This window comes from Uloborus diversus, chromosome 1 (genome assembly GCF_026930045.1).
Source record: "Uloborus diversus isolate 005 chromosome 1, Udiv.v.3.1, whole genome shotgun sequence".
Classification (NCBI taxonomy): domain Eukaryota; kingdom Metazoa; phylum Arthropoda; class Arachnida; order Araneae; family Uloboridae; genus Uloborus; species Uloborus diversus.
Genome location: NC_072731.1, coordinates 77,439,108 through 77,466,822, shown reverse-complemented (window position 1 = coordinate 77,466,822; position 27,715 = coordinate 77,439,108). Strand labels below are relative to the sequence as shown.

The 27,715-nt window shown below is 32.7% G+C and overlaps 1 protein-coding gene across 1 annotated transcript in view; it reads left to right on the top strand.

Moving 5' to 3' along the window:
- LOC129230533 (bromodomain-containing protein 3-like) overlaps nucleotides 1–27,715 on the top strand; it is a 215,644-nt gene that overhangs the window by 165,287 nt on the left and 22,642 nt on the right. The window contains 7 exon segments of the mRNA XM_054864940.1: nucleotides 1,248–1,279; nucleotides 2,339–2,594; nucleotides 2,701–2,832; nucleotides 8,172–8,269; nucleotides 8,272–8,467; nucleotides 9,797–9,915; nucleotides 10,594–10,749. Of these exon segments, the coding sequence (XP_054720915.1) occupies nucleotides 1,248–1,279; nucleotides 2,339–2,594; nucleotides 2,701–2,832; nucleotides 8,172–8,269; nucleotides 8,272–8,467; nucleotides 9,797–9,915; nucleotides 10,594–10,749 (989 nt within the window).

Here is a 27,715-nt window from a genome sequence, read left to right as displayed (position 1 = left end):
TCATACTGTTACAGCCAAGAAATTTGATAACTACTGTAATCCCTTGTTATATTGCTCATTCAAATACATCTTATTCTTCAGTACTATGCTGGAACTTCCGCTGTCAAGAATGCTAAACAAATGCATGTCCACTCTCAAAACCAATATTTAGTAGTGAATACGTAGACACAATTCCTTGTCAAAAAATTTTATGTTCTGAGCAAGGAATTCGCATTAGCTTTAAAATTTGTTTCTGCTATACTATATTTATCTGCTGACAAGTGCAATGTAATGAGGGGCTACTGTATAAGAAAACCTTAACTTTGTTTTGGAACATATGTCATGTTATTTGTATATTAGTTGAATCATTATTTCTATTATTCTCAGCAATGAATTTCAGAACTATTGCACATTTTTGTTTTCTCGCAGTAAGCGCAATGAAGTGATGTGTTATTATGTGATCTGATTAAGTTTTCTATGCTTCCCACTCATGATTGTGAAAACCAACCTTACAAAAACGTGATTAATTTTACTAATTTTTTCAGTGAAGTCTTCAAAATAAATTTGGTGTGTAATATACATTTTCTAGTACTAAATTGCATAAACTAACATTTAAAAGACAAATCTTAATTGAGAGTTTCTTTCAAATGAAAAATTCTAGTTTTTTTAGAAGTATTATATGGATGCCTCAGTTGTCAAATCGATTAACTCCACTTTTTAAAAAAGTACTCATTTCTGCTTTAATAGTGCTTAATCAATGTTTAGAATGAATTTATATTAAACTTTTGGTTCAGTACATTTCTGAACCTACGATGGCAGAAAATGTAACACGAGGGCCCATTCACTCCTATGGATAACACTGTCTTCTTAATCACTTTTCTCGACTTTTTGTTTTATGGAGTTAATTGATTTGGAAAGTGAAGCATCCATACGTTTTTTTAATTTTGTTGTGTTGATGAATTAAGTTACATTAGAAAAAGTCTTATTAGTTCTTGATGTTTAAAGTTATTTATGTAGAAGCTCAGCATACTAGATCGTCGCCTAAGAGCAATAGTAAGATATCTAATCCCAGGAATAACATTAAGATATCTTACTGTTGCTCTAAGGCGACAATATGACTGTTAATTTAATTTTTCATGATCATCATGTTTTAACTGTTAGTTTCCTTTTTTTTTTTTTTTTGGAAAAGCTCTTAAGCCTAATTGAAGTTTGCGAAATTGTTAATACTGAAATAAAAAAAATTTTAATGAGCAACTTTTTTGCTTTAGATATTAAGAAACCAAAGGTGGAAGAAAATCAGGTAATATATTTTGCTTTTTTGAAACTTTATGGTTAATGTATAGTTTTTATTTGGTCTCTTAAAATGAGATGGGCACAGTAGACCTTGGACTACTGAGTTTTGGTTTTTATCACCTTGTAACTGAATTTAGACAAGGTTTTAAACACCATCAAGGAGTATAATTTTCGATATAAGAAAAAAGCTTCAGTTTGCAATTTTTATAGTGAGTAATGTATCCTCTCCCACCTTTCTAAAATAAGTAAGGCTCAAGATTAGATTGAGAATTTTGTACCTTGTTCTAACTCCGCATCTGTTATGCAACTGTACTGTTCACTCAGTTTTCACTGCTTCATTGCCAGTTTCCACCCTCACTTACCCGAAGCGAGGCAAAGGCTTGAAAGTACTACCTCTGCCTATCATGCTACAGGATTATAATGAAGTTTTAGTCTTAAAAGGAGAGGGAGAATAGGGGGAAGTTATAAAATATAAAACACATTGCTGAGAAATTCTTTATATCGTCGCCTCAGAGCAACAGTAGGATATCTTAGTGTTATTCCTGGGAAGAGATGTCTTACAGTTGCTCTGAGGTGACGATATGTAGTTTATCGCTTTGAAGGAAAGTTACCTAAATTTTCAAGTCCTGTAAATGCAATTTCAGTCTGTTTGTGATTTTTTGGGAAGAATTGAGGTTGAAAAATTATCCTACTCCTTTTAAAGCAGCGACTTGATACTAAGTATCCCTTTTGAAGTGGAAAAAGAAATTTTTTATTTGAATCCTAAATTGGAAATATGTGCTAAATTTTTTTTAATATAGATGTGAGCTGTGCACCTCTGAAAGCAGGTCGATGTTTAACTTATAAATATTCTTGAATTTAAAATATCAAACGTGTCATTCATTGTCTCAAAGAAATATGCTGCTTAATGCAGATTGCATCTTTTTGTTATATATTAATATTTTAATAGAAGAATTTTAATTTAAAAAGGGAAAAATATATTGAAATATTACTTTTAAAGATTACAAATTTTGTCTTTTGAACTGTTGATAATTTTTTTCATTTTATAACAAATTTTAATTTCCAGCTGTCCAATCTGGAACCTCCCCTCCTGAATCCGCCTTCAGGACCTGTTGGGGCATCCTCTCATGGCCCACCATCACTAGGAGGTCCTGTAGGAACTTACCCTCCTCCCACAGCTCTACCGGTTAACAATCATAATGCATATGTCCACCCTCAAAACCAGCTTCCCACATTTCCATCTTCTCAAAGTCCACCGCAATTGCAACCAACTGTAGAACAACAGTCAGAAAATGCTATCTATCCTGTTGTCAATCAACAAGGTAAGTGAGCACCAGTAAATGTTCAAACCATTTGCACAGTATGATTATTTAAACTAATTTAAATGAAATGTATATGACTGACTGAGTTTTTTAATATATTTCACAGCTGCTAGTATTCCTTCACGCCCCCCTGTTGTTGCCAGTCATAATCTTCCACAACAACCATCAAGGCCTACAGCTACTGCTACTGCAGCTCCTGTTAAGAAAAATGTTATTACTTCACAACCAAGGCCGCAAAGTAATGCCATTTATTTACTTCATTGGAAAGGAGTTTCTCTTCTTTTTTTTTCTTTCTTATTCTTTTTTCTCAATTTTTAGAAGTTTTGAGTATTTTTTTGTTGGATGACTTTTCTTGCTCTTTGATTTATTAGCATTAATGGGTCTTGTCGTAAGAGCTATTTAGGGGTTTTCAGATTTTGGGATAGTCCAAATTATGCAACAGGAACACTTTTTTCTTCTTTTTTCTAAGAATTAAGTGCTTTGGTTTCTTCTAATTGACCACATTTTGAAAGATAAACTTTCATTTTGAATTTATCTAGTGTATTTTAATTTTTCTGATTTAAATTTTGTTTAGAACTAAAGAAAGCAGTTTTCCTTTCGAAGTAAAATAAGCATAATATACAAAATTACGGAAAATGTTATGGGATTTAAAAATCTATAATTTTTACTTTGGCATTGTTGTCATTTCTGAAAGCCTCATAAAGCATCTTGAAACTTTTGCATATTCCCCTTTCTTCGAGCTCAGGTGCTCTTAGCTCTTAGGTGGTGCATTAAATTCAGATCTACCAACTGCTGCAATGAAATCGTAGTTTCCATGAACTACATCCTTGAACTACATTGTTTTTGAATTTGAAATTTACAATAATGGCATTTTCCATTAACGCACTCAATTTTGTAAAATTCTAACCTATTTGGATCTTATACAGGGTGTCAATAAATGATGGACCCGATTTTAAAAAATCATATTTTCAAAAGTTCTCTACGGAATAAAATAATTAATCCATAAAATTAAGGAGAAAAGTACCAAGTTTAAAGAAAAGTACCAGGTTTTTCTTTGCAGAACAAACTGTAAAAGGTGACAATTATCTCGACATGCTGGAAATTTGGTTATTTCCGCAACTGCTTGAGGACAGTCCTTATCTTCCAACAAGATGGAGCACCTCCTCATTGGTCTTTGTCGGTTCGTAGTTACTTAAACAATGTGCTTCCACACAGATGGGATAGGCCGTGCGGATGACGATGATTTAACGTTATTCACATGGCCACCAAGATCTCCAGACTTAACTCCATGCGATTTCTTTCTATGGGGTTACGTAAAAGACCGTGTTTTTGTACAGCCAATGCCGAAAACGCTCCCAGAATTGAAACAACGCATTTCTGCAGCATTACAAACCATTAGCAGAGACATGTTAGAAAATGTGTGGAATGAACTAGATTATCGAATGGACGTATGCCATGTGACAAGAGGGTCCCATATCAAACATTTATAAGGTAAAAAAAAACTTGTTACTTTTCTACTTAATTTTACGCATTAATTATTTTATTCTGTCGAGAACTTTTGAAAATACGATTTTTTAAAATCGGGTCCATCATTTAAAGACACCCTGTATTATAATTGAGTTTTCAAGTTCTTGTTTATCAAAAGTCCCTTAATATTCAATGCAAATCTACTGTAATGTAGGAATAAACAGATACTGTTATATTACATTTTCATGTATGTAGGGAAATATTTACTCTGCTTTTAGTTCTGCCTAGCTGATAATATTTTAACTATTTAGTTGCACATATAGTCTATTCCAGTCAAGATAAAAATAGAGCTCAAATATAAAGCATATGAGAATGTAGGCAATTTTCAAAAGTTGATACTCCTATTGTAATATTTTGTTTTAAGTCAAAAATTATTTTTGTTACTATAAAATAACATAGTTCTTGTTATTAACAATTTAAATATTAATTGAGACCTTCTAATATTCGAAGCACATGCGGGGCAAAATGAAATAATGAAATAGTTTCTTTTACTCACTCACTCATTTACTTATGTATTTATTTATTAATTCATTCATTTGCATTCCTTTATTTAGTAATTCACTTATTTTTATATTCATTTACTTGTTTTCTCTCTCATTTTTCTTCGTGCATTAATTAGTTTATTTAATTATTCGTTTATTACTTTATTGTCTTTTCAATTCTTCAACCTTTTATTTACTGATTCATTTGATCAAAAGTATTTTTTGTGATCAATATTTTGCTCTATTAAAAAAAAAAGTTAAAATTTTCTCTTGTTTTTTTTGAAGGCAGAAATTTACTACCAAAAATAAAAAATACTGTTTCAATGAAGTTTTAACATAAAATACAATGTTCTTCATATACTGTAATTTTCAAAATATATTTCCAATTTACTTAAAATACACCCCCAGCTCAGTTATTCCATCCGAGGACTGCAGTTACATCAGGGTTCGTACGCTCCGGGAAAACCGGGAATTGTCAGGGAAAATGACACTGTCAAAAATGTCAGGGAAAAGTCCGGGAGTTTTCAAATTTTGTCCTCCAAAAATTTTTTTTCCATTTTTTTTTTCCCAAGGAATTAAGTACCATGAGATCTAGTCTTCGTTTTTATTGTGATTTCACGAAAAAAATTGTAAATTTTTATCTAAACCGACGTTTGCACTTAAAAACTGCGATCGAGAAGTGAACGTTTTTTTTTTTTTTTTTCACAACGAAAAATGCGCCAAAAGATCGAAGATTTTCTTGCATGGAGTCAGTGAGGGGAACGCATTTCTTTCTACTGCCTCAAGTTTTAGATGGGTTGCCACTACGTTCTATTCGGTTCAGGGTTCGTACGCTCCGGGAAAACTTGGAATTATCATGGAAAATGACATAGTCAAAAATGTCAGGGAATTTTGCAAATGTGTCCCCAAAATTTTTCTTTTCCCAATTTTTTCCCAGGGAATTTGGTTTTATGAGATCTAATCTTCATTTTTATCGATGTATTTTAAAAAAATTGTAACAATTTTAAAGCAATGAAAAAAGTGGCGACCCAAAAAATCTTCAGCAGCCGCCATTTTTGGCTCTCAGTAGTTCCCAAGGGAAAAAAATCAGGTGAACAGCAATTATGTACAAACTCAAAAGGAGAGAAGACAATTTACTGCTTCGGAAGCACAACCTGTAGATGGGAAGATCGATCGGGAAAAGTAGTTTTTTTTTTTTTTTTTGATCGGAAAATCATTTCAGCTACGTGTGAAACGCAGTCGCCATCTTTGGTCATTCACAAGATGGATGTAGATACGATCCTAAAATGCCTAAGTTTCTAAAAACAAAGCAGAATTGGATGTTTTCTTTAATTGAAAACTGATGAAAATAACAAAAAATGGTCTACAAATTGTTTTTCTATTGTTATTTAAAATAATTTTCTTGAGAAATAAAAAATTTTGTTCTTAAAACTTAATCTTATCCTCACTGCCTCGGACGCAAATGTGATAAGAACTTTTCAATGAATTGTAGTTTCATGAAGATTAATTATTTTTTAATTGTCTTCATGCGACAAATTAAAAACGTTATTTCTTATTTTTGGGCATAGCCGCCATATTTGGTCATTCCCAAGATGGAAGTACACAAGAATTTTTAAGTGCCTAAGTTCCCGAAAACGGCATTGGATGTTAATTGCAATGCAAACTATTGAAAACAACACAAATTGTGCCTTTTTTTTTCGGATAATTTGTAATTATTTTCTGGAAAAATGCAAAATTTAATCTTTATAACATTTTTTTGTTTTAATTGATTTAGACTCTTATGTGCTAAATACTGACTATTTTGCTTTTATTGTATCCTTTTAAGGATTATTAATTATTTATTACTACTTTTATACTGCAAATCCAAAAATCTACATATTATTTTAAATTTTTCACTTTGTCGCCATAGTTGATCGTTTGCACAATGGAAATAGACTTAAACTTCCAGAAACAGAATTGGATGTTTATATCAATGAGTAACATTGAAAATAACATTAAAATGTGCAAAAAGTTGTCAATTTTTGAAAATTAACTAATACTTTCTGGAAAAGAAAATTTGAAATTTTAATGTAAGCGTCCTTTTAATATGTGAAAAAAAAAAAAGATTATTGGCATTGGCCTATGATCGGCGGATGTTGATTTTTGTTACTATGCATTACATGGTATGCCAATTGATGCAACAAGTGTAACCATATTTATACTAAAATTTAGCTTTGCATTTTGCTCAATATGTTTTGTGTAACCTACTTATAAGAAAATAAAAAGTATTGTAAACCAAAAGCGGATGCTAAAAAGGTTGCTGCAGGACTACCGGCAAAACGCTATAATATTACGCGTGACATCAAAAAAAACCCTAAAATAAGTTGAAAGTACTCTGTTTTCAACAAATAGTAAACAAATTAAAACAATTTTGAACAAAATGTTTAAAAAAAACTTAAAATTTTGACAGAGAAAACAAAGGAAAAAAATCTAAGTTTTTTTTTTTTTTAAATCTAAGGGGAGAAGTTTCAGTTCTTCTGCATTGCTACTTTAAACAATTTTAATTATTTTGAAAATATTACTATTTAAACTTAAATTTTTAATGAAGCGAGTAACCTGGAATTTTCTAAAAAACAACCTGGAAAAGTCAGGGAACTTTTTTTAACCAAAAGTGTATGAACCCTGTACATGCTTTTTAGCAATCATCAACCTGGAATAGGAATTACCTGAGCTGGAGGCAAAAAAAACCTCTTAAGGGAGCCAAATTTTCAATTTGTACATTAAAGAGCTAGTCATTTTAACTACTATCAACCCCTTATCTTGAAACCCTTGATGTCTCAAAAGAAAATTTTTCCCTTGCATTGTACAAAAAATTCTTGTGCATTTCCTGCAGTTTTCTCGAAATTTATTTTTCAAAACCCTAGAAAAGTCTAAAGTCTAAATTTTTGCTAAGAAGCAAGTTTTAATTGCTGTTTTTTTTTTGGGGGGGGGGCAATTTTTTTTGTAAAATCGGAGACATTTATCTGCTAATAGTTTTTTTTTTCCTTTTTCCTGGAAAAGTATAAGAATAGGGTATTGAGGTGAGATAATAGGACAGTGTCATTATGAAGAGGGTGCTGTAGTTTATTTTTTTATCTCAGTGTGTCCCTTAAAGGTTGACTCTTTGTACTTTTTATGATAAACGTGCCCACTTTGAGAACAGGTGGTGAATATTTCGTAGGCAAGTGAAAACGAGATAACGTTCCTCATCATTCTTTGTTTATAACTCCACAAAGTGGCTAGTGAAAAGCTTAAATTGAAAGTGCTTGATTTAAAATTAAAACATGAAAATTGCTAATCATTTCAAAATAACATGTTAATCGTTATGCAAATTGGTCGTGTAGGACATCTATAAATATAAATATCGTATATGTGCGCAATTGTGAGAGTTACTAGCGTACTTTTTTTTCAAAGCCTTAATAATTTGAAAACTCAACATCTCAATTTTTTCCACTTCCAGAGAGATTCGAGGTGTCAAGATTGTACTGTATTTCTTTTTTATTCCACATTCCCCTACTTCATATTTCGTTAATAAAATATTTCATTTCAGATTCTGTTCCTGTTCCCGCTGCTTCTGTCACTCCACCTTCGTGTCAGGCTCCTGTGCCAACTCCTATTAACCCTGTTCCTTCCGAGCCATCACCCCAATTCCCCCCAGCACCCCGCCTAAACTTACCCCAGCAGCAGAGCTTCGAGCTAGAACTCCTCAGATCCCTACTCCTCCTTTAGATCCTACTACGCCTCCTCCTTTGCTATCAAAGCCTCGAGAAAGGAACAATGAGACTGAAACACCTATAACTAATGCCTATTCTAGTGCAAAAGCTCCAGAACTCACTGCACAATCAGGTAATTTTTGATTATGCAAATATTTTGTTTAGATGTTGTAATTCAGTATTTTATGTAGATGTTCTATAGGGATGTAGGTTTTCCCAAAACATTTGAAACAAAATTTTACCAGTCTTTAATTGTGAATGTTTTTTAAAAATTCTAAAGCTCTTGTATACCAGGGGCTTCAAGAAGAAAAAAGACAAGCTGCAGATGTTATATTTTCTTCAGCTATAGATGAACTGTTCTTTTTGAGTTAAAATCTTTTAATCTTGATTTTTGTTTTAAAAAATAATAAACCATAGAAATCATGACTTGTTAACTTGTATCTAACTGAAAATTTAATAACTTCACATTTCTCAACTAAAACTAGAATTAAAAAATTGAAATCAAATTTATCTCTCAAACTGTTAGGCATAATTTTTCTGTAAATTTCAACCATTAACGATTTTACTGTATAGCAAATATAGACATAGTTTTTAGAGGAGGTACTGAACTGTAAAAAAGTGCCATTTTTGTATTAATAAATAAATAAATATACAGTGAAGCACCGTTTATACGTTTTTGAAGGGACTGTATGAAAAAACGTATAATTGATAAAAACGCATGAAAGAGAAACGTATAAACGGTGCTTCACATTATGTGTATGTATGTATATATATATATATATATATATATATATAGATTTAATTATCTTTGTTTTTCTTTTCAATATGTGCAGCAGCAAGTGCTATTTCCATTATTTTAAAAATATTTGTGAGTGACTAACAGAAAATCTGTTGTTAGATTTTTTTTGAAGATATTTTTGTATAATAGCAGCTTAAAAGTAATTCTATAACTTTCTTAAAATAACAACAATTAAATTAAACAAATTCTCAATATTTTAGCTGAGGAAACTATTTAAATCTCTTCCCACTGTTGAAATTTTTAAAAACTGAGAGATTTTTTTTTAAAAACCTTATGAATCTGTTAAACACATGACAAAATCGTGAGGAAGTCCCACATTGAAGTATTTTTTGAGGGAAATTTCTGTTATAAGTGTGTAATTCTCACGCTCTATTGGTAATCCTGGTCTGAGTGATAAACAAAACACTTTGACTTTATTATGACTTGTTAAATCTTGTTGCTGTTTGAAATTTAGTTGTTATAAATGAGTGCTTTGTTAAAACACCAAAAACGTTATCAGTGTGCAACTTTCTTTAGCCAAAAAGTAATTTTTTAGTGTGATTTTCATGTGCATCAAATATTTTATTCAATTGCCAAAAACAGATAAGTGTCATAATATTTAAATTCTGCATTTAGTTGTAAAATAGCACTGGAATTAAATGCTTTTTTGTGCTTCATACCAAGGTTTGCCCAATTATAATGTTGGAAATCAAGCACAAGTAATAAGTTCTTCAGTTACTAATGGAGAGAAGAAAATGGAACAGAAGCCTTCTCCAGTCTCTTCCACACCTAATGCGAAAAAGGTTTTTATTTTTCACCTTACTTTTCTCACTTGATAAACCTGAAGAACTTAATCACATCTTGTATAATGTAGTTTGAATTTGTTGGTTATATAGTATTTTTATCTAATATTACTGTTTGTATAAATTAAAAAATACTTGTTTATATACTGGCTTCAATACAAGCCCATTTTATTACTGCTTAGAGGTCCCTTTACAGTAGCATAAATAATGTAATAAAATGAATGCATTAGCAGAGATAATCATCACTTTCATAAATATAACGTTTTTAAGTTGAAAACATTGCTTGCATTGAAACGGATTCTGAACTGATTCATGCAAGCAGTGTCTAAGTTAGCTTTTTTTAATATTTTATCTCATTTATATTTGGTTTTGATTTGTATATTGAAAATAAGTCTTTTGCATCTTTAATGCTTTGCATATAATAGTGCAGCAGTCTTTCAGCATTTGCTTTTGATTCGTCATGTTTTTTTTTCTCCCCAAAGCTGTAAATTGCTCAAAGTCAATTGATCCAAAATTCAAGTATTTTTTGTTTCCCTGTCTCAAGTTTTACCTCTCTCAAAAATTGCATTTTGAATTTAAATTTATAGTTTAAAAGTTTGAAATCTGATAGATGTGCTGTAGTATAATTTTTGCCCCGTATTTTCGTAATTACAAAATGTCTTATTTTATTAAAAACAGCCAGCTGAATCAAAACTGAAAAATTTGAGTTCCTGGTCCAGTATTGCTCAGTCAGCCAACAGTCCAAGCACTAGTAATGCAACAGCAGCTTTTAAAACCAATGCAATGGACAGCTTTCAACAGTTTAAAAAACAAGCAAAAGAGAAAATGGATAAGGTACATTATGAATCTAAGTTTGTCTGTCTTAATTTTCATTTTCATATAGTTACTTACTGCATAATTAAAATCATAAGATAAATTTGGGTAAGAGTTCTCTGATTGGAGCAAATCAAGACATAATTTGTGAATTAATTTCTAGGTCTAGTGAATAACAGTAGAACAAACAATTTGTTTAAACAAAATAAATTTTCAGTCCTGTTTTAATTGCTATTACTTCACTTGAAGTCCATTACAAGAAAGTTGCCTTTCCTATGAACAAAAATAGCACTGAATTTCTTTGTAACGCAATTTTACTGTTTTCGTACATTAATTTAGAAAGAAAAATACTTGAAGTGTGTGTTTGAATGCCTGAAGCTAATTCTATACCCCACCATTATATTTGCATCTGTTAGTGCTACCGCCAATTATACAGTGGATCAAGTCATGTTTCAAGACTTAAAAATGAATGGTAAACTCAGCAGTGAATGAACAGCTAGTAACTCTTTTTAAAAAGTGAGGTTTCAAAAGTTTTTTTTTTTTTTTGATGAATATGCAGCAGTAACTTTCTTCTATTAAGGTTTTTGACTCATAAAGCACAGAGTTTTGCATCACCCCTTAGCAAACTTTCGGAAAGTTTGTCAAAATATGAATGTTTATAGCTCTTTATTTTTCACTGCATGTTCATAAGATAACACTTTTTTACCTTCATAATATCAAACCCAAGTAAGTGTGACAGCTCAAAAAAAATTCCACTTCAGAATTTAAAAAAATTTTAAAGATATCGACGATTTAATGAGCCAAATTTTAATACTTCTCAGACAGGTGACGAATGGTAGAGATCATTTGTAAATTTGCAACACTTGCCTGCAATTGTTCAGTGTAATTCGTGATAAAATTTGATTAATTGTAAGCAATCCCTTTTGATTCATCGGACTTTCAAGAATTGTTAAAATACAGCTCTTTATATTGCCGATATCTTTCTACATTTTAAAGATATTGAACTGGGATTTCCAACCCAACTTGTCACTAACTCCAACATCAATTTGGCTTTTAAATTATGAAGGTCATAAATTGTTATATTTTGTGCATGCACGGATAAATTGCTTTAAATGTTCATATTTCACATGGGCAGAAAATCTGCGCCAACTTTCAAATTCTGATACAACCTGATACAAGGGTAAGAGTTCTCCTAATATTTCAAATTTTGTCCTAAAATTCCTAAAATTTCGAGTTTTGTCCTAAAATTCCTAAAATTTTCATAATGACATGCCTATATTTTAGGATAAAATAAACTTCATAGATCCGAAAAAAAGAAGAAAAACCCATGCTGCTGCTGCTTTTTTTCTGGAAAGGGGAAGGGTGGATGCAGTTAACCAAAACATATGCTCAATATGCTGTTTGTTTTATGCTAGGCTTGCCAGACGCCTTGGTTTGACTGGGACAGTCCCGGTTTTCAGACAAAATCCCGGCGTCCCAGCCGGTTTACTTCACGTCCTGGAAAATGATAAATTTGATTATGGGTGACCAAAAATTCAAAAACCAGTTATCTACAAAGGGATATTTAGCGTAATTACTTTTTTTATTTTATGTCAGAGACACTTTAACTTGCAATGAATTGGTAGCTAATGATAAACCTAATGAGATTGCTATGATTTGGCTGGAGTTGATGAGTTATAAGGGCAACAGATGTTTAGTATTATTAGTGACATTTCAAGCAAGGGGTCAGTCATTATAATGGGAGATTTTAATTTTCCAGGAATTGATAGGAATAATTTTTACCATAGTAATAGCAGAGAAGAGGAATTTTTGAAAGTAATTGGTGACTGTTTTTTAGATCAAATTGTAACTCAGGGTACTCGACAGGATGTGATTTTGGATCTAGTTTTCTGTGATATGGAAGGTTCTGTTCAGGAGTTATGTGTAAGGGAACACATTGGAGACAGTGACCACAACAGTATCAGGTTTGGGATTAAATTTGATACTCACAAAGTAGAGAATTTTAGGTTTGTGCCCAATTTCAGAAATACTGATTTTGTGGCACTTAGGCAGAGTTTGAAAGCAGTTTTTCTTCTGGATTGGACAATAGCGATGTGAATTTTCAGTGGGCAGAGTTTAAGGAAAAGCTAGCGAAAACGGTTGGGGATTATGTTTCTTTTAGGAGAAAGGGTGTCAACACTAAAATTTGGCCAATGTGGTTCTCCAGGGAAACTAAAGACGCTCTAAATTACAAGCAAGCTGCGTTTCATAGGTTTAGAGAAACTGGTCACAGTGCAGATAGGCTCCAATATTGTAAGGCAAGGCGTAAATTTAAGTATTTGGTACGGATTCAGAAAAGAGAGTTGGAGCAAAGACTGGCAGATAACATAAACAGGAATCCCAAGAGGTTTTTTGCATATGCTAATTCGGGGATAGTTCGAAATAGTCATATTGGGCCACTGGTTAATGAGCACGGAATTATAATTCAGGACGATAGTGATATTGCTAATGTTCTTAATAACTTTTTTCGAGTGTTTTTAACAATAACTGTATCTCAACAGTTGACACCAACAAGACACAAGCTATAGTACAGCTTGAGGACTTTGTATTTTCCAGGGATGACGTTTTACTTCATTTGAAAAAAATTAAAGAGACTAAGGCTCCGGGACCTGATAATATTTATCCAAAAATTTTAGTTGAATGTGCGGAGGAATCGGCAGATATAATAGTAAATATTTACAATGCTTCTTATAACTCGGGGACAGTGCCAGAGGACTGGAAGCTGGCTAATATTACACCGCTCTTCAAGAAAGGGTCTAGAGGGAGTGCGGGAAATTATAGACCTGTGAGTCTAACTTCGGTGGTTTGCAAAATTTTTGAAACATTGATAAAAATTAAGATAGTAAATTTTCTAGAGACTAATCTATTGACTAGTTTTCTGTACGGTTTCAGGAAAGGTAAATCTTGTGCAACTAATTTATTACATTTCTATGACAAAGTTACCATGGCTTTGGACAATAAGAAGCCTGTAGATGTTGTTTACATTGATTTTCAAAAAGCTTTCGATAAGGTACCGCATGTTTTTCTACTTAGCAAATTAGCTGATATAGGAATAGGAGGGAAAACTTTCATTTGGGAAAAAACTGGCTGACCGGAAGGAAACAAAGGGTAGTTGTAAGGGGAAATTATTCTAATTGGAGTGAGGTTTTAAGCAGGGTTCCTCAAGGATCAGTGTTAGGGCCTGTTTTGTTCATTGTTTTTATGAACGATATTCACAAAAATATTTCTGGGAACATGAATTGTTTTGCTGATGATGTCAAAGTTATGGGGACTGTAGAAAATGAAGAACATGCAAAACAGCTGCAAGAGGATCTAGATCATATTACGGAGTGGGCTGATAAATGGGGTATGGCTGTTAATGTTGGGAAATGTCAAGTGCTACATTTAGGGCATGGAAATAAGTGTACAAGTTATTATTTGCAAGGTTCAGTCATTAGTCAGGCAGAAAAAGTTACTGATCTGGGGGTCTTAATAAGTCAGGATTTAAAGTTCAGCCAACAGTGCAGCATTGCTAGTAACAAGGCTAATAAGATGCTTGGGTTTATCAATAGATCTATTTCAAACAAATCTAAAGAAGTTCTTCTGCCCTTATATAGAAGTTTGGTAAGACCTCATTTGGAGTATGATGTTCAGTTTTGGTCTCCTTATCTTAAGAAAGACATTAATGTATTGGAAAGGGTTCAAAGGCGAGCTACAAGGCTAATAAATGGACTTTCTCACTTAGACTATGATTCCAGGCTTAGAAGGCTAAAAATGTACAGTCTTGAGCAAAGAAGAGACCGAGGGGACATGATTCAGTTGTTTAAATTTATTAAAATGAAAGATGTTATGGGGCTGAAGTTTAGCACTGAAAACAGGACAAGGGGTCATTGTTTTAAGCTATTTAAATCTCAGGCTAACATGGATGTTACGAAAAATTATTATTTTAGCAGGGTAGTGGAACCTTGGAACAGTTTACCGGAAGAGGTGATAATGAGCAAGGGAGTAGATAGCTTTAAGAGGACCATTGATCTTCACTGGGGATTGTAAATTGACTAGGACCAGTCTAGCTGGGCCTAGAGCCTGTTGCTGATCGTCACTTTTGTATTTGAATTTGTAACCTAGACGCACACAATTGACGTTGGATTAGCTTGTGAATATTTTACAAGGTTAAAACCAAAAAAGGCTTTCCAAGAAAGTCCTAGCCAATAAAAAGTACATGTGAATATCATGGTCAAATTTTTATTAATTTCAACTGTTGCTTCTTTCTTAGGTCTACAAATATCTACATGTTCCAAATAAAATGTTTAAATACATACGTTTGTGTAATTTATTATTGCCTCTTGTTTCTTAATTATTAGGTAACCATTTATTTATTAGCTTTTGAAACTACTCACTAAACCACTCTAAAAAACATCCAAGAGATACTCTAGAATTCTGCAAAGCTGGGGGGGGGGGGGGGCATTCTGTTGTCCTGGTTGAGCATTTCATAAATCTAGCAAGTCTAGTTAGTTACTTTATAACTTTTGCAGTCATTCCTCTTCTAAAAAATATATACACAAATAAAATAATAAAGAAAATAAAAGCAAATGTTGCAGAAAGCAGGTACTTACAGGTATCTACAAATATAGGTAGTGTACTACGTACCTTACATTATTCCTCCACATAGTCACAACAAGAGTTCAGACATTTGTCCTATCGCAGCACTAAATTAGGAATCCCCCTGTGGTATAATTCTTCCAGCTGCCTGTGGAATCACCGTTGGACTGCGTTCTTGGCTTCTGTCCTGCCAGAAATTTCTTCAGTGGACCGAAATCGTAAAAATCACTAGGGGCAAGGTCTGAACTGCAGGTGCAGGTTCTCTCTGAATTGCTATGGGCTTTTGTCCTTTGCTCCATACAAAACCAATAACACTTTCCTGCTCATAATCTGAGGACGTCTAAAGAACAACCGTCATCGTAAATGCATACCTGCCAACCCTTCCGAATTTCCCGGAAGTTTTACGCATTTTCATGTCTTTTTCCGTTTTTTCCGGTTATGAGCAAAATCTTCCGGATTTTTCACATTGTGTCGGGAAAAAAATTGTATCTCGCCAATTTTGGCGCTAACGATACTTTTGTGGAACGCTGCACCGTGTTTTAGGCCAAGTAGCCAAGGAAAGGTTGCCGTAGGAGAATGGCACGAGAAGTGAGGCAAGATTATGACGTCACTGAGTGTTACAGCGCATGACTTCATCGGGATCCAATCAAAGCAAGCGTTGCGACGGGCGACTAGGGGCACAATTTCGGCTCCGATTATCTTCTTGTTCTCTCAGTTCAAGCTGTTTTTGTTACGTCCTTTTTTTTAAGATGAGTACGAGTAAATGTTATTTCCAAACTTTTAAAGAAGTAATAAAAGTAATATTTACTAAACGAAAGTAAGTTCAATTGATATGAAATTCATAACTAATATCATATTGTTAAATGTAAAGGGGGTAGATGTCCTGTTTAATTTTATTTTGCGTTTAAATCTTGTGGATAAAAATTTAAAAATCTTCCGGATTTTTTTTCTCGGAGGTTGGCAGGTATGTAAATGACTAAAAGCAGCTCTGCTAATTGGAGCAAAAAGTAGATATGGCTGGTATGGTTCTAGAAACGGTCACTCCTGGGAATATACACGTTTGCTTTGTGTTCCCAGCTGTATTTTGGCTGAAAAAAAATAGGCGCAAACACTTTTTGATTTGCCCTCTTAAATACGATATGTTGAGTTAGAACCCAAATATAGACACTTGGTTCAAAAAATGTACTTGGAACAAAATTTAAATGGATCGCCCAGGTCCCAGGTGGGAAGTAATATTTATTTTTATCGTAGTTATCTTGTGTTGTGTTCTGAACATTAGCTTGTTCTTCCAGTACAAAGAGTCTGTTTGCTTTCTGTTTCTTCTGTTCAATGAAGGTTGGATTATTTCTTGCACATATAATTTTTAAATTTAGTCACTACCTTTTTGCTTTAAAATTAAAAATAGTAATTTGTTTTGTTAAGATGCCACGGAAAACGAAATTCTCTTCCTTTTGGTTGGAAAAAGCAGACAGAAATAAATGCAAGATGAGCACATGGTACCGTGCAGAAAATGTTGAATTTAAAGCATTTTGTTATGTTTGTACATTATCTTTCCAATATTGATAGTCAAGGATTTTCTCAAGTGTAGTCTCATGCTGATGCAGCTAGACATAAGAGGTTGACTAATACCTTAAAAAAAAATCAAGCTGTATTTCAAATTCTATGTTGTTTGTCTCCTACGGAAAACAAATTAGGTATGATGAAGCAATCCGAAAGCTTTTGTCAAATTTACTCCAAGATAAAATTTTGGAAGCAGAGGTTTCTTTAGTTTTAGTTGCTGTAAAAAACAATTATTCATTTGCATCTTTAAATGGTTTATCTGTAATTTACAAGGATATTTTTTGATGATTCTGAGGTAAAAAAAAGTATCAAATTATCTGGTAGAAGTTAAATACATAATAAATAAATTTTGAACTTGCACCTTTCTTTAAATCAATCCTTATTAACGCATTAAGCGCCAAGTCTCCCATTTTGGGAACCTTTGATTAAGATTTTTTTTCCTGCATCAAGTAATTAAAGATATCATTTTGATATTAGTTTAAATTGAATGATAGAGTTCCTAACTTTATTGATAATTTTTTCCTAAAGGTTTGGGATGTATAAAAACTTTTTTAAAAAAATATTCAATTTCACAAAAATTTCTTTGTTTTTGCATTACCACGGAAAAAAATCCCTAAAAATTATTAATATGAATGCAGAAAAATTAGAAACATAGAATATGAAGCTCAATAGTTTTTTTCCCAATCACAATAAACAGGGGTTAGGAAAAATAATTTAAAAGGAGTTTTATAGTCCCCCCCCCCCCATTTTGCATGAATGATCTCTCCCCTCTTTATTTTTTCCTGTTGAAGCCTCAGCCCCCTTTGTATTTTCTCATTGTAAACACTCCTTTTGTTGTTCAAGGTCAAGAGCTGGTGCTTTTATCAAAACAAGTGACATTCCATTTGTTTAGAAGAATGTTCTGGAAAAAATGGGTGCCAATCCTCCCTAAGGAGGATGCCCGGGTAGCAGAAACTGCGAGGACGTGCATCGCAGATTTTTCGGAGGCCTGCAGATAATTTTTACCAAAGAAACAAAAAAGAAAGAATAAAATAAATAAATAAAACAAAAATTAAAAGAAAAAGAAAAACGAAATACAACTTGGCAAAGTCGTTTGGAGATCGCTTTTTGACCAAGGCGATGCTTCAGCATTTCATCTAGAAACATAGTCGCCATATTTGGTCATTCACGAAATCGAAGTAAAAAAGTGCGTTAGTTTTTAAAAACAAAGATAAATTGAGATGTTTTATTTTTCTGCCAACAAATGAAAATAGCTTAAAATGTGCAGCAAATCGTTTTTTAATTTTTAAAATAATTTTTCTTGAGATATGAAAAATTTTATGTGAAAATTTCACCTTACCCTCATTGCTTTTGGACGCAAAAGTGCTAAAACTTTTCAACTAAAGTGTAGTCTCATGAGGATTTTTATTTTTAAAATATTTTTTTGCAACAAATTCAGAAATTTATATCTTAATTTTTAGCCTTGATGCCATGTTTAGTCATTCCCAAGATGTTGTTACGCAAGACTCATGAAGTGCCTACGTTTTCAAAAACGGAATTGGATGTTTATTGCAATACAAACTGTTGAAAATTATGCAAAATGTGCTATTTTTTCGGGTAATTCTTAATTATTGTCTTTAAAAATTCAAAACTTTTATCTTCAGAATATTATCTTATCTTCATTGCTTTAGAGGCTAATGTGCTAAAAACTGACTATTTCACCTAAATTGTAGTTTTTTAAAGGATTTTGAATTTATTATTACTTTTCTGTAACAAATTCAAAAATCTATTTATAACCATGAATTTTTCACGTTGACGCCATGTTTGGTCATTCGCAAGATGGAAATAAACGATACTATTAATTACCTAAGTTTCCAAAAACAGAATTGGATGTTTACCTCAACACAAACTATTGAAAATAACATAAAGTGTTCAATAAATCATGTTTTTTCTTCTTTATATATATATATTCAAAAATGCGAATTATTAACTGCACAGTTGTATTAATTTGATTCTCATTGATTTGAAGACTTTGCTATTTAAGCTAAATATGTCATCTAAAATGCAGTTTCCTGCCAACTTCTCATCTACAAATTTAAAAAATTTAAAAACCTATTTCAATGCAAATTTTTCATATTAAAATTAATATTTCTTGAATAATTGTTTTTCATAGTGTGTAGAGTTCTATTTATTTTTATGAAAGTAGTGAAAGCTGCTGCCTCCCCCCTCCCCCTTAATACTTTTAAACTCAGCGACAGTGGTGGCTACTAAGTTTTTCAGGCCTAGCAGCCACTGACCAGTTGGAAAATTGTCCAAGCCTTGACCTTCACAAAGGACTTTTGTATTTTATGAAAACTTAAAATAAAACTAATAATAATGCTGCAGACTATTTTCAGCTACCCAAAATAGTGACGCAGACTCGCTAGAAAGTTTTTGCTACTGGGGGAGGATGACACATCTCTCGGAATTTCTACAGAGAACAGAAGAGATTCCCCTAAATGGCTTTAAAATGATCCCCCCCCCCCCCCCCTAAAAATGTCAGTAGCTCAGTCAGCACCATGCGCCCCTCCCCTGTGAATGCAACCCTGAAACAGATACTATAAATTCTAGGTCAGGGACTTTAAATAAGGGAGGTTGGATTTCAGTAGAGAAATTTCAATAGAAAATTTGACTGTTTTTTGCATTTTTGACTTTGCCACAAATATCAAACAATATGGACATAATATATTTTAGTGTATTACAAGAAGATGACTGCAGTATCACTTGTTAGTGAACCGCCAGATTCCGTTTGGATAGTTGAGAAGAAAAAAATCGAAATTGCTTAGATCACAGATAATGCTATAACTGTCTCAATTTTCATTTTTAAAATTTATTGTAATTTGTTGGATAAAATCGGTGAAGCTATAACCATTGCTAATTCCTCATCTTGAAGCATGCAGAACATTAATTAATCTCTGAAACCATTATGATGATGTAAATCATTTCATCAAACATGTTGTAAAGCAACCGAAATGTAGACTGAAAAAACCCTTGCTTATGATGAAACAAATACACCGTTAGACAGTCCAAAAATATCTTAGTTCCATTTTATATGAGCCTTGTGCTTCGGGTCATTGTTACCGTTACTCAATCCTCGACATGGTTACTTGAAGAGATCTACCACTTTTTGTATATGGAAAACCTAAGGCTTTTCGCTAAAAGATATTAAATTGTGTGAGAAAAGTTCCGTTTTGTAAACAAATGTATAAGAAAAAGGAATAAAAACCAGGCCTGGATCAGCGTCCGCAGAGCGGGGGGGGGGGGGGCTAAAGAATTTGAAAAAGAAAATGACTAGCACTAAGATTTATTAACGTTGCAAATATACACTGCTGGCCTCATGAAAACTTAAAAGTTCTATATTTTAAAGCTTGAGTATGTTAAGTATGTTATTTACTTTATTAATTACATAAAGATGATTTTAAGGTTTTCTAACTGGATTTAATCAGATATTATACAAGTATCAAAATAGTGGCCGGGATAGGTACTGTTATCCCCATTAAACGCGAAGTCTCCCATTTCGGGACTGTACCATATATCCTAACCTAAACTCCCCTAACCTAATAAATATTTTTGCAAAATTTCAGCTACATATAGCCCGGTCAAAATAGACATTCGAGTTCGGAAAAATTCCCATAAAGCTGAAAATTGGTACAGACCTTAAGAACATCATTATAAGTGAAATATCAAAAGTCCTCATCGATCCGAGTGGAGCTAAAAATTTTATGCAAGGTTAAAGGTCAAAATTGAAATTTTTTTTACAAAAATTGAAAACATTCGTACAGTGCTGAAAATTGGTACAGACTTTAAATGCATCATTGTGAATGATATATGAAAAATTCCCATTGATTCCACTTGAACTAAGAATTTTATGGAAGGTCAAAGGTCAAAATAAACAAAAAAACTTAAAAAATCGGAAAAATTCACATAGAGCTGAAAATTGGCAGAGACACAAAGTACACAATTATAAATGAAATATAAAAAATCCCGATCGATCCCACTTAATATAAACATTTTATGCACGGTCAAAGGTCAAAAAATGTTTTTTTTTATTTTGCAATTATTTCAAAAACATAACTTATTATAAAAAGCGCATATTAATTTGTAAATTATACAATATGTTGAAAAGACGTTTTTATATGAAGTTCAACTCTTTCTGGTTCAAATTAGGTGAAAATGGTGAAACAAGTACAACATTATCCCTTATTTAACGGATATAAGATGCCTCTCAGTACCTATTATCCCTAATCAGATTCTTCAGGTGCAGCAGCAACAATTTCTCTAGCCTTTGCATACAAAGATTGATCAAAAGTAACAAGTAATGCTTTGTATTCTCCAAAGCACAAAGTAAAGTAATGTATATACTATTGTAGTCATTTGCAGGTTGGTGAATATATGGTAAGAACAAAATTCTAGACATTGAAAAATCCATATTATTCTTTGTTAAACCTTCAATATAACCGTTCCAACCTGATAGCGATAAATTATTCCATTTCCCATACAACCATAACAAATCTATTTTCCGGAGTAAGAAAGAAGTTGTATCACTTTCATAAGCAAAATTCTGAGCAGTTATTTTACTATATCCTGCTACACCATTATTGTGGTACTCTTGTGTTGGCACATGAGCTTTTTCTGTAAAATCTTTCGCTGAAATAATTTGTTTCATTCGCGATAAAGGATCTTCTGCTAAAACTGAACTTCTAGGAGTAATAATTTGGATTATGCCCAGTATGTGTAGAGTGTTATGGCCATCTAAAGTGTGTACGTTAATACCAGCATTGTCCTCTGCGTATTGAATAAATGTCCCGGTTTCTGGTAGTAAAATATGTGGCTGATGGTTAAAAACTGTAGCCGCCTCATACGCCATAGTATCATTATACGAAGCACTTAAACCAAAAGACAAGAAAATTTGTATCAAACGTTTAGATCCAAATCGTCGATGAAAAAAAAACTGAGAGACCCAATTGTAATCTCGAGATGAAGGATCTAGGACGAACAGCAGCCATAATACAGTGGCTGACATTAGTACATATTAATTTCAAATGTTTCAATTTAGATCATTTTCTTTTTAAGATATTTTGCTCCAAAAAATAAGTCAATGACTCCGGAATGTCACTATTAATGTTTTCAAACATTTGACATGGCGGGGGATAATTGTTAGTGTCGCACACGACAGATTGAATATCTTCTTGAATAATTTCTGCCGCAGTCTTTAGTACCCTAAATCTTTCCTCCTTTGGTGTTTTTTTTTTTTTTTCGTACCAAGCTTTGTTCAGTATAGTATCATGTTGAGTGTAAACAAATCATTGCTAAACTTCCACGTTTCTTGGTTATAATCATTCTATTGCCATACCTTAACTAATCTGTTTTTGATTGTTTTATCATCTGGGATTTCAGTTTTACAAATATTTTTTAGTTCTTACAGTGAAAACTGACAGTCATCATTATTTTCAATATAATCAAATATTTCTGTCATCGCCATAGTAACAGTGGGATTTTTAGGATGACGTGCTTTAAGACCTACAGAACGCTTTAGAAATGAAGTGTAGCAATTAGAATGGTACTCCGCTTCAGCAGCAACTAAATCGAATTCATATTGTATGCGTGCAATAACAATTTTTGCACGTCATCTGAACGATTATATGCAATCTTTAGAATATTATCTTTAAAGGAAAGAGTAGCAACTTGACAAATTCTTCGCCGTATATTCTGCTGTTTTTTTCTTTTCAGTCTCTTCATTTGCTTCATCACCACAAAATAAGCAACTGTTTTTAAAACAAAATGTTGTCTCACCCGATAGGACTCTAGTACGAGGTGGACTACTGAGAGATGTACTGGCCTCTGTCTCTTGTTGTCTTTTAGCTGCCGCAATGCCCACTTTCGGTTGTACATTTTGCGACACTACATGAACTGATCCACCGACTGTTTGTCTTTCAAGCATTCAACAAACCCATCGTTCCTTGCACTACTTGAATCAATTAAAGATTTTAGTCCGCGTTCAACAGTAACAATTTCACCGTCAGTCAAAGATTTATTGCAAATGAAGCAATCTTGCGGCATCTTTGAAGAATTATTTGTTAAGGGTACGTATTCATATCAAAAATAGTATCAATAAACCCGACTTTTCACAACAAAGAATCACTCCCTGTTAAAAGGAGCACTTGTGCGACTGACTTTGCTCATACAAAGGAATCTAAGCGCATCCACTCTCCCCTGAATGTAATTTGATCTTTATAATTTGAAGGGGGTGTGTGAATCGTAAGAGGGGATAGGCATAGCGGTCAAGTGTAGCTTCTTGAGGTCACTCAAAAGAAAGAAAAGGAGCTTCAGTACTATTTCCAAGTTTCAAAAACTGCGATACCTTATGAATGTTATCATTTATTGGGGGGGGGGGGCACAAATATTGGGCTTTTTTAACACCTAGGGCAGATCCAGCTTCTGGTTTTGGAAGTACTCGTTATCAGAAAGGGATCAAAGTAATTTTAGGGCACAAATAGGGGGTTTAAGGTCAACGAAATATGTCATCAAAATGCAGCTTTAATTTTGTCGCTTACGGGGGGGGGGGGTAAGACCACTAAGGCACAGCCTCTTAATCTCCTCTTGTATGTACATAAATGCATAGTTTTCAAACTTTGTATCCTCTATTTTAAGACACTTAGCGTTTAAGAGATATTTGTGAAAAATTGATTTTCTGAGCTTCGACCTTGAATAAAACGTTTAGCTCCACTGGGATTCGTTGGGAACGTTTGAAATTTCGTTTATAATGATGTCTGTAGTTATTTCTATGGTAGTTTCATAGTCAAAGTGCAATATTTGGACAAAAATTGGGATTTTAGGGTGAATTTTTAGAAATTTGAGTCCCTGAACTGCAGTTTTAGACTTTATTTTATCGCTTTAGGGAGAGGGGGGTATGACCCCTTGACCCATCCGCTGAATCCCCTCCCGTTTGTGCATAATTATCTATTAATTATTTATTAATTTTCAATCTTTGTATCCCCTATTTTTACAATAACACTTACCGTTTAAGAGATAGTTGCGAAAAATCGGTTTTTGACCTTTGACCTTGAATAAAATTTTTAGCTCCAGCGGGATCGATGGGGACTTCTGACACTTCACTTTAGTGTTGTCCTTAACTATATTTGTGTTAGTTTCATAGTCAAAGTACCAAATAGGGGTACAAATAAGGGATTTAAGGGAATTTTTTTTTTAAATATGTCTTGAATGCCATTTTAACCTATATTTAGTAGCTTTAGGGTGGAAGGTACGACCCCCATGACCCATCCTCGGAATCCCCATTTGTTTGTACACAATTGCATACCTTTCAAACTTTCTAACCTCCATTTTTTCGCTAACAATTATCGTTTAAGAGACATATATGAAAAATTGATTTTTTGACCTTTGACCTTGCATAAAATTTTTAGCTCCACTCGGATTGATGAGGACTTTTGACATTTCATGTATAAGGGTGTTCTTAAGGTCTGTACCAATTTTCAGCTTTATGGGAATTTTTACGAACTTTCGCTTTTTTTTGGTCTATTTTGACCGGGCTAATATGAGGCAGTGAGAAACAAAGGGATGTAAGTGGCAAACCAGTACACATGGTAGGTGAACCTACCTCTCCTCTGTCTTGGAGCAAGAGATCGTGCTGGTGTCCCTGGTAGTTGCTCAGGGTGGCGACAGATCAGGGAAAAGTCAGGGAACTTTATTAATCAGGGAAAAGTCAGGGAATTTCGAAAAAATTACAAAAAATCAGGAAAAATTAATTTTATGAAGGAAAACAATTTTTTTTTTTTGCTTTACAAAATTAAGTACTCCAATTCCCTACGCATTTTCCGCCAATTATCTGTTAAAAAAAAGTAAAATTAATGAGGAGCGATTATACACTGCCGCATATTTGTGCATCATTTTTCCTCAACGTCAAAGTATTGAATCTTACTTATTAACCACAAGATGAACTTCCTAAGATTGCTTCTGTGTCTGTTAGGTTGTTTATTTTACATAGCTTGAAATTTCGTTTTACGCTTTCAATGCCATGTAAAATAAACAACCTTAGAGGTAAAGAGGAAGCCTTCATTAATGCCTGAGCTCCTTTGCCTTTATTCCATTCTCTCGAAGTAATTAGCGTACTGTAATCACGATTTCAAGAAGAAATCTTTGGTTTTTGAATTAATACTATAAAAGCTTAAAAGTTATTACTTCTTCGTGTTTTAAATTTAATTGCTAAAATTGAACTTTCAATAAAAAAAACTTTGTTTTTTTGCCGTTATACTATTTGTTGTCACCGCAGATTATAAAGGTTTTCTTTTCTTCAGACTTAAGTGATTCTTTAATTTTACAATCGAGTTGTATTCTTCTTTTATATATTTTGAAATTAACTAATTGCTTTTTTTTTTCTTTTTTCTTTCCCCTGCATTTCAAATTTGTTTGTTACAAAAGCAATCTAAGATTTTTTTCCCGTTACATCCTGAAATCATTTGAAAAAGTAAATCTTAAGTAAATATCTTTATTTTTTTATTGTTAAAATGCTGTATTCATTCATTAAAACCTATGTTCTTGATTAGAGAAAAGCTCCCTATGAATGGATGTCAAATGGTTTCATCTGTTTTGCATAAATATGTCAATTAGTTATATAAGAATAACTACATTATTACTATTCTTTCACTATTACTTGTTATTTTTGCAATAATTATTATACTGTTTGAAAACTTAGTTCAAAATAATTTCAATTACTTTTTAGTTCTATCATAAATACGCCTATGTTTTTAAGAGTAATTTTAATAGTTTCTTAAAATTCTTATGCTAAGTGGTTTCTGGAAGTAAAGTTTTTTTTTTTTTTAATTTTCTCTAATCTTTCCATATAGAAAAACTTAATATACTGTTTTGTAGGGGGGGTTTTCCTTAAAAAATTGACTTGATATGTTTTTTGAACATTTTATTAAAAAGTAGCATCTTTTTAAAATATATCTTTAGTTCAACAACTTTACACAACTTAAAACGTTTAAAATATTGCATTTTATATAAACATACAATGGATTTAAAGTAGAGCAAAGCAAGAAAACCATTATTATTGGTAACGTAAATCAGGGAAATTTAGTGAACTTAATCAGGGAAAAGTCGGGGAACTTTTTTTCACAATTCCTGTTGCTGCTTTACAGCATGCTTTAGAAAAAAAGTTCAATGAAAGTCTACCTAGGATGTTATATTTAAACGTGTTTTACTCAAAACTTCAACATGTCCACTTAGATCCCTTTGCTTCTCACTGCCTCATATGTTTAGAGACGTGTATTGAACCTCAAAACACATGAAAACTTAAGTATTTTCAATGTGGTTCATATAGCAACGTTTAATAGGTTTAAGGATATTTATTCATCAATTTTTGTAATTCACTTTGATGAAACAACATCAAGGCAAGTAAAGAAGCAATTGGATATACATTGATCCTACTGATATGTGGTATATTTCTACTTTGTAATGAGTCACGGTGTTAAAGAATAAAAGATTAAATGCATTGTACTGTAGTTTCCAAGATTGAATTTGAACTATTTTATCATTAACTATGAAAATAAAGCTTATAAATTACATTTAGGTTAAAAAACTTGATATTTGTTGTCCTAAAAATAGCTTAAAATTTTATCAAAGTTGTGTCCTAAAATTTTTAAAATCACCACTCCGACCCCTGCTGATACAAATTTAGATGGCCAGATTCACGATTTATGCGCCAAAAATGCGATTTTATTATCCAAAAACATTCACTACCAAAAGAAATTAGCAGTTGCCTCATTTTTTGTAATTGAAAGCTAAAAAGGAGTATATAAGTAAAAGGGAGGGTTAAAGAGTTTTTTATATTCACCGAAAATTGCGTGCCGTGCATAAAGTTTCAATTACAAAATTTTGTTATGGCTAATGTTGGGCGTCTCGATAAAATGAAGCTACTAACGGAAAATTAGCTTGTTAGTAATGAATAACAAAAAAGAGCAAGGGATCCCGGTCTAACAAGCATTTTTTTCCAAAATGCAAATTTTTTTTTTGAAAGTTTTTGGCTCAAATCACGCAGAGTTTTTAGTCAAATGTTACTTAATTTTCAGAATATTTGACATCATATTAGAGAAATATAGGAAGAAAATGTGAGGTTAAAATATTGAAAATTTAATGCAATATGAACATTAAAAGCAATTAATCACGTTCGAGCTTGCGCAGTGAACGTTTAATTCACTGCGCATGCGCGAAACATCGCAATTTATAACTTTCGTAATTCAAAGCTTAAACGTATCCTACAACTCATAAAAAAATCACCTTAATATCTTTAAAATTCTAAAAGTTATCGGCGATCTAATAAGCCGAATTTCTATAATTCTTGGATAGGCAATGAATGGTAAGGGGTCTTTTGCAAACTGGCAACACTTTCCTGTTAACGTTGCAGAATGATTCTTGATCAGAATAGATTATTTGCGAATGATCCCTCACGATTCATCGTCTGGGCAAGAAATATTAAAAGTCAGCTCATTAGATCACTGATAACTTTATTCATTTTAAATATATCACGGTGGAATTTTTTCATGAGCTGTAGAATGTATCTGGGTTTCCGATTATGAGAGTTATGTGAAAGTGTGTGAGGGAGAGGAAATTAAGCGGACGGGCATAAAATTACGCATTGGGGGATAGAGGCTCGTTGGGGGGGGGCAGAATTAAAATTGGCATTGAGCCACATTTCTGGTAGTGTCAGTCCTGATTACTTTCAAAGTTTTAAAGTATCAAAAGAGAGAATTTTTTTTTAAGTAGTACAGAGAGTATG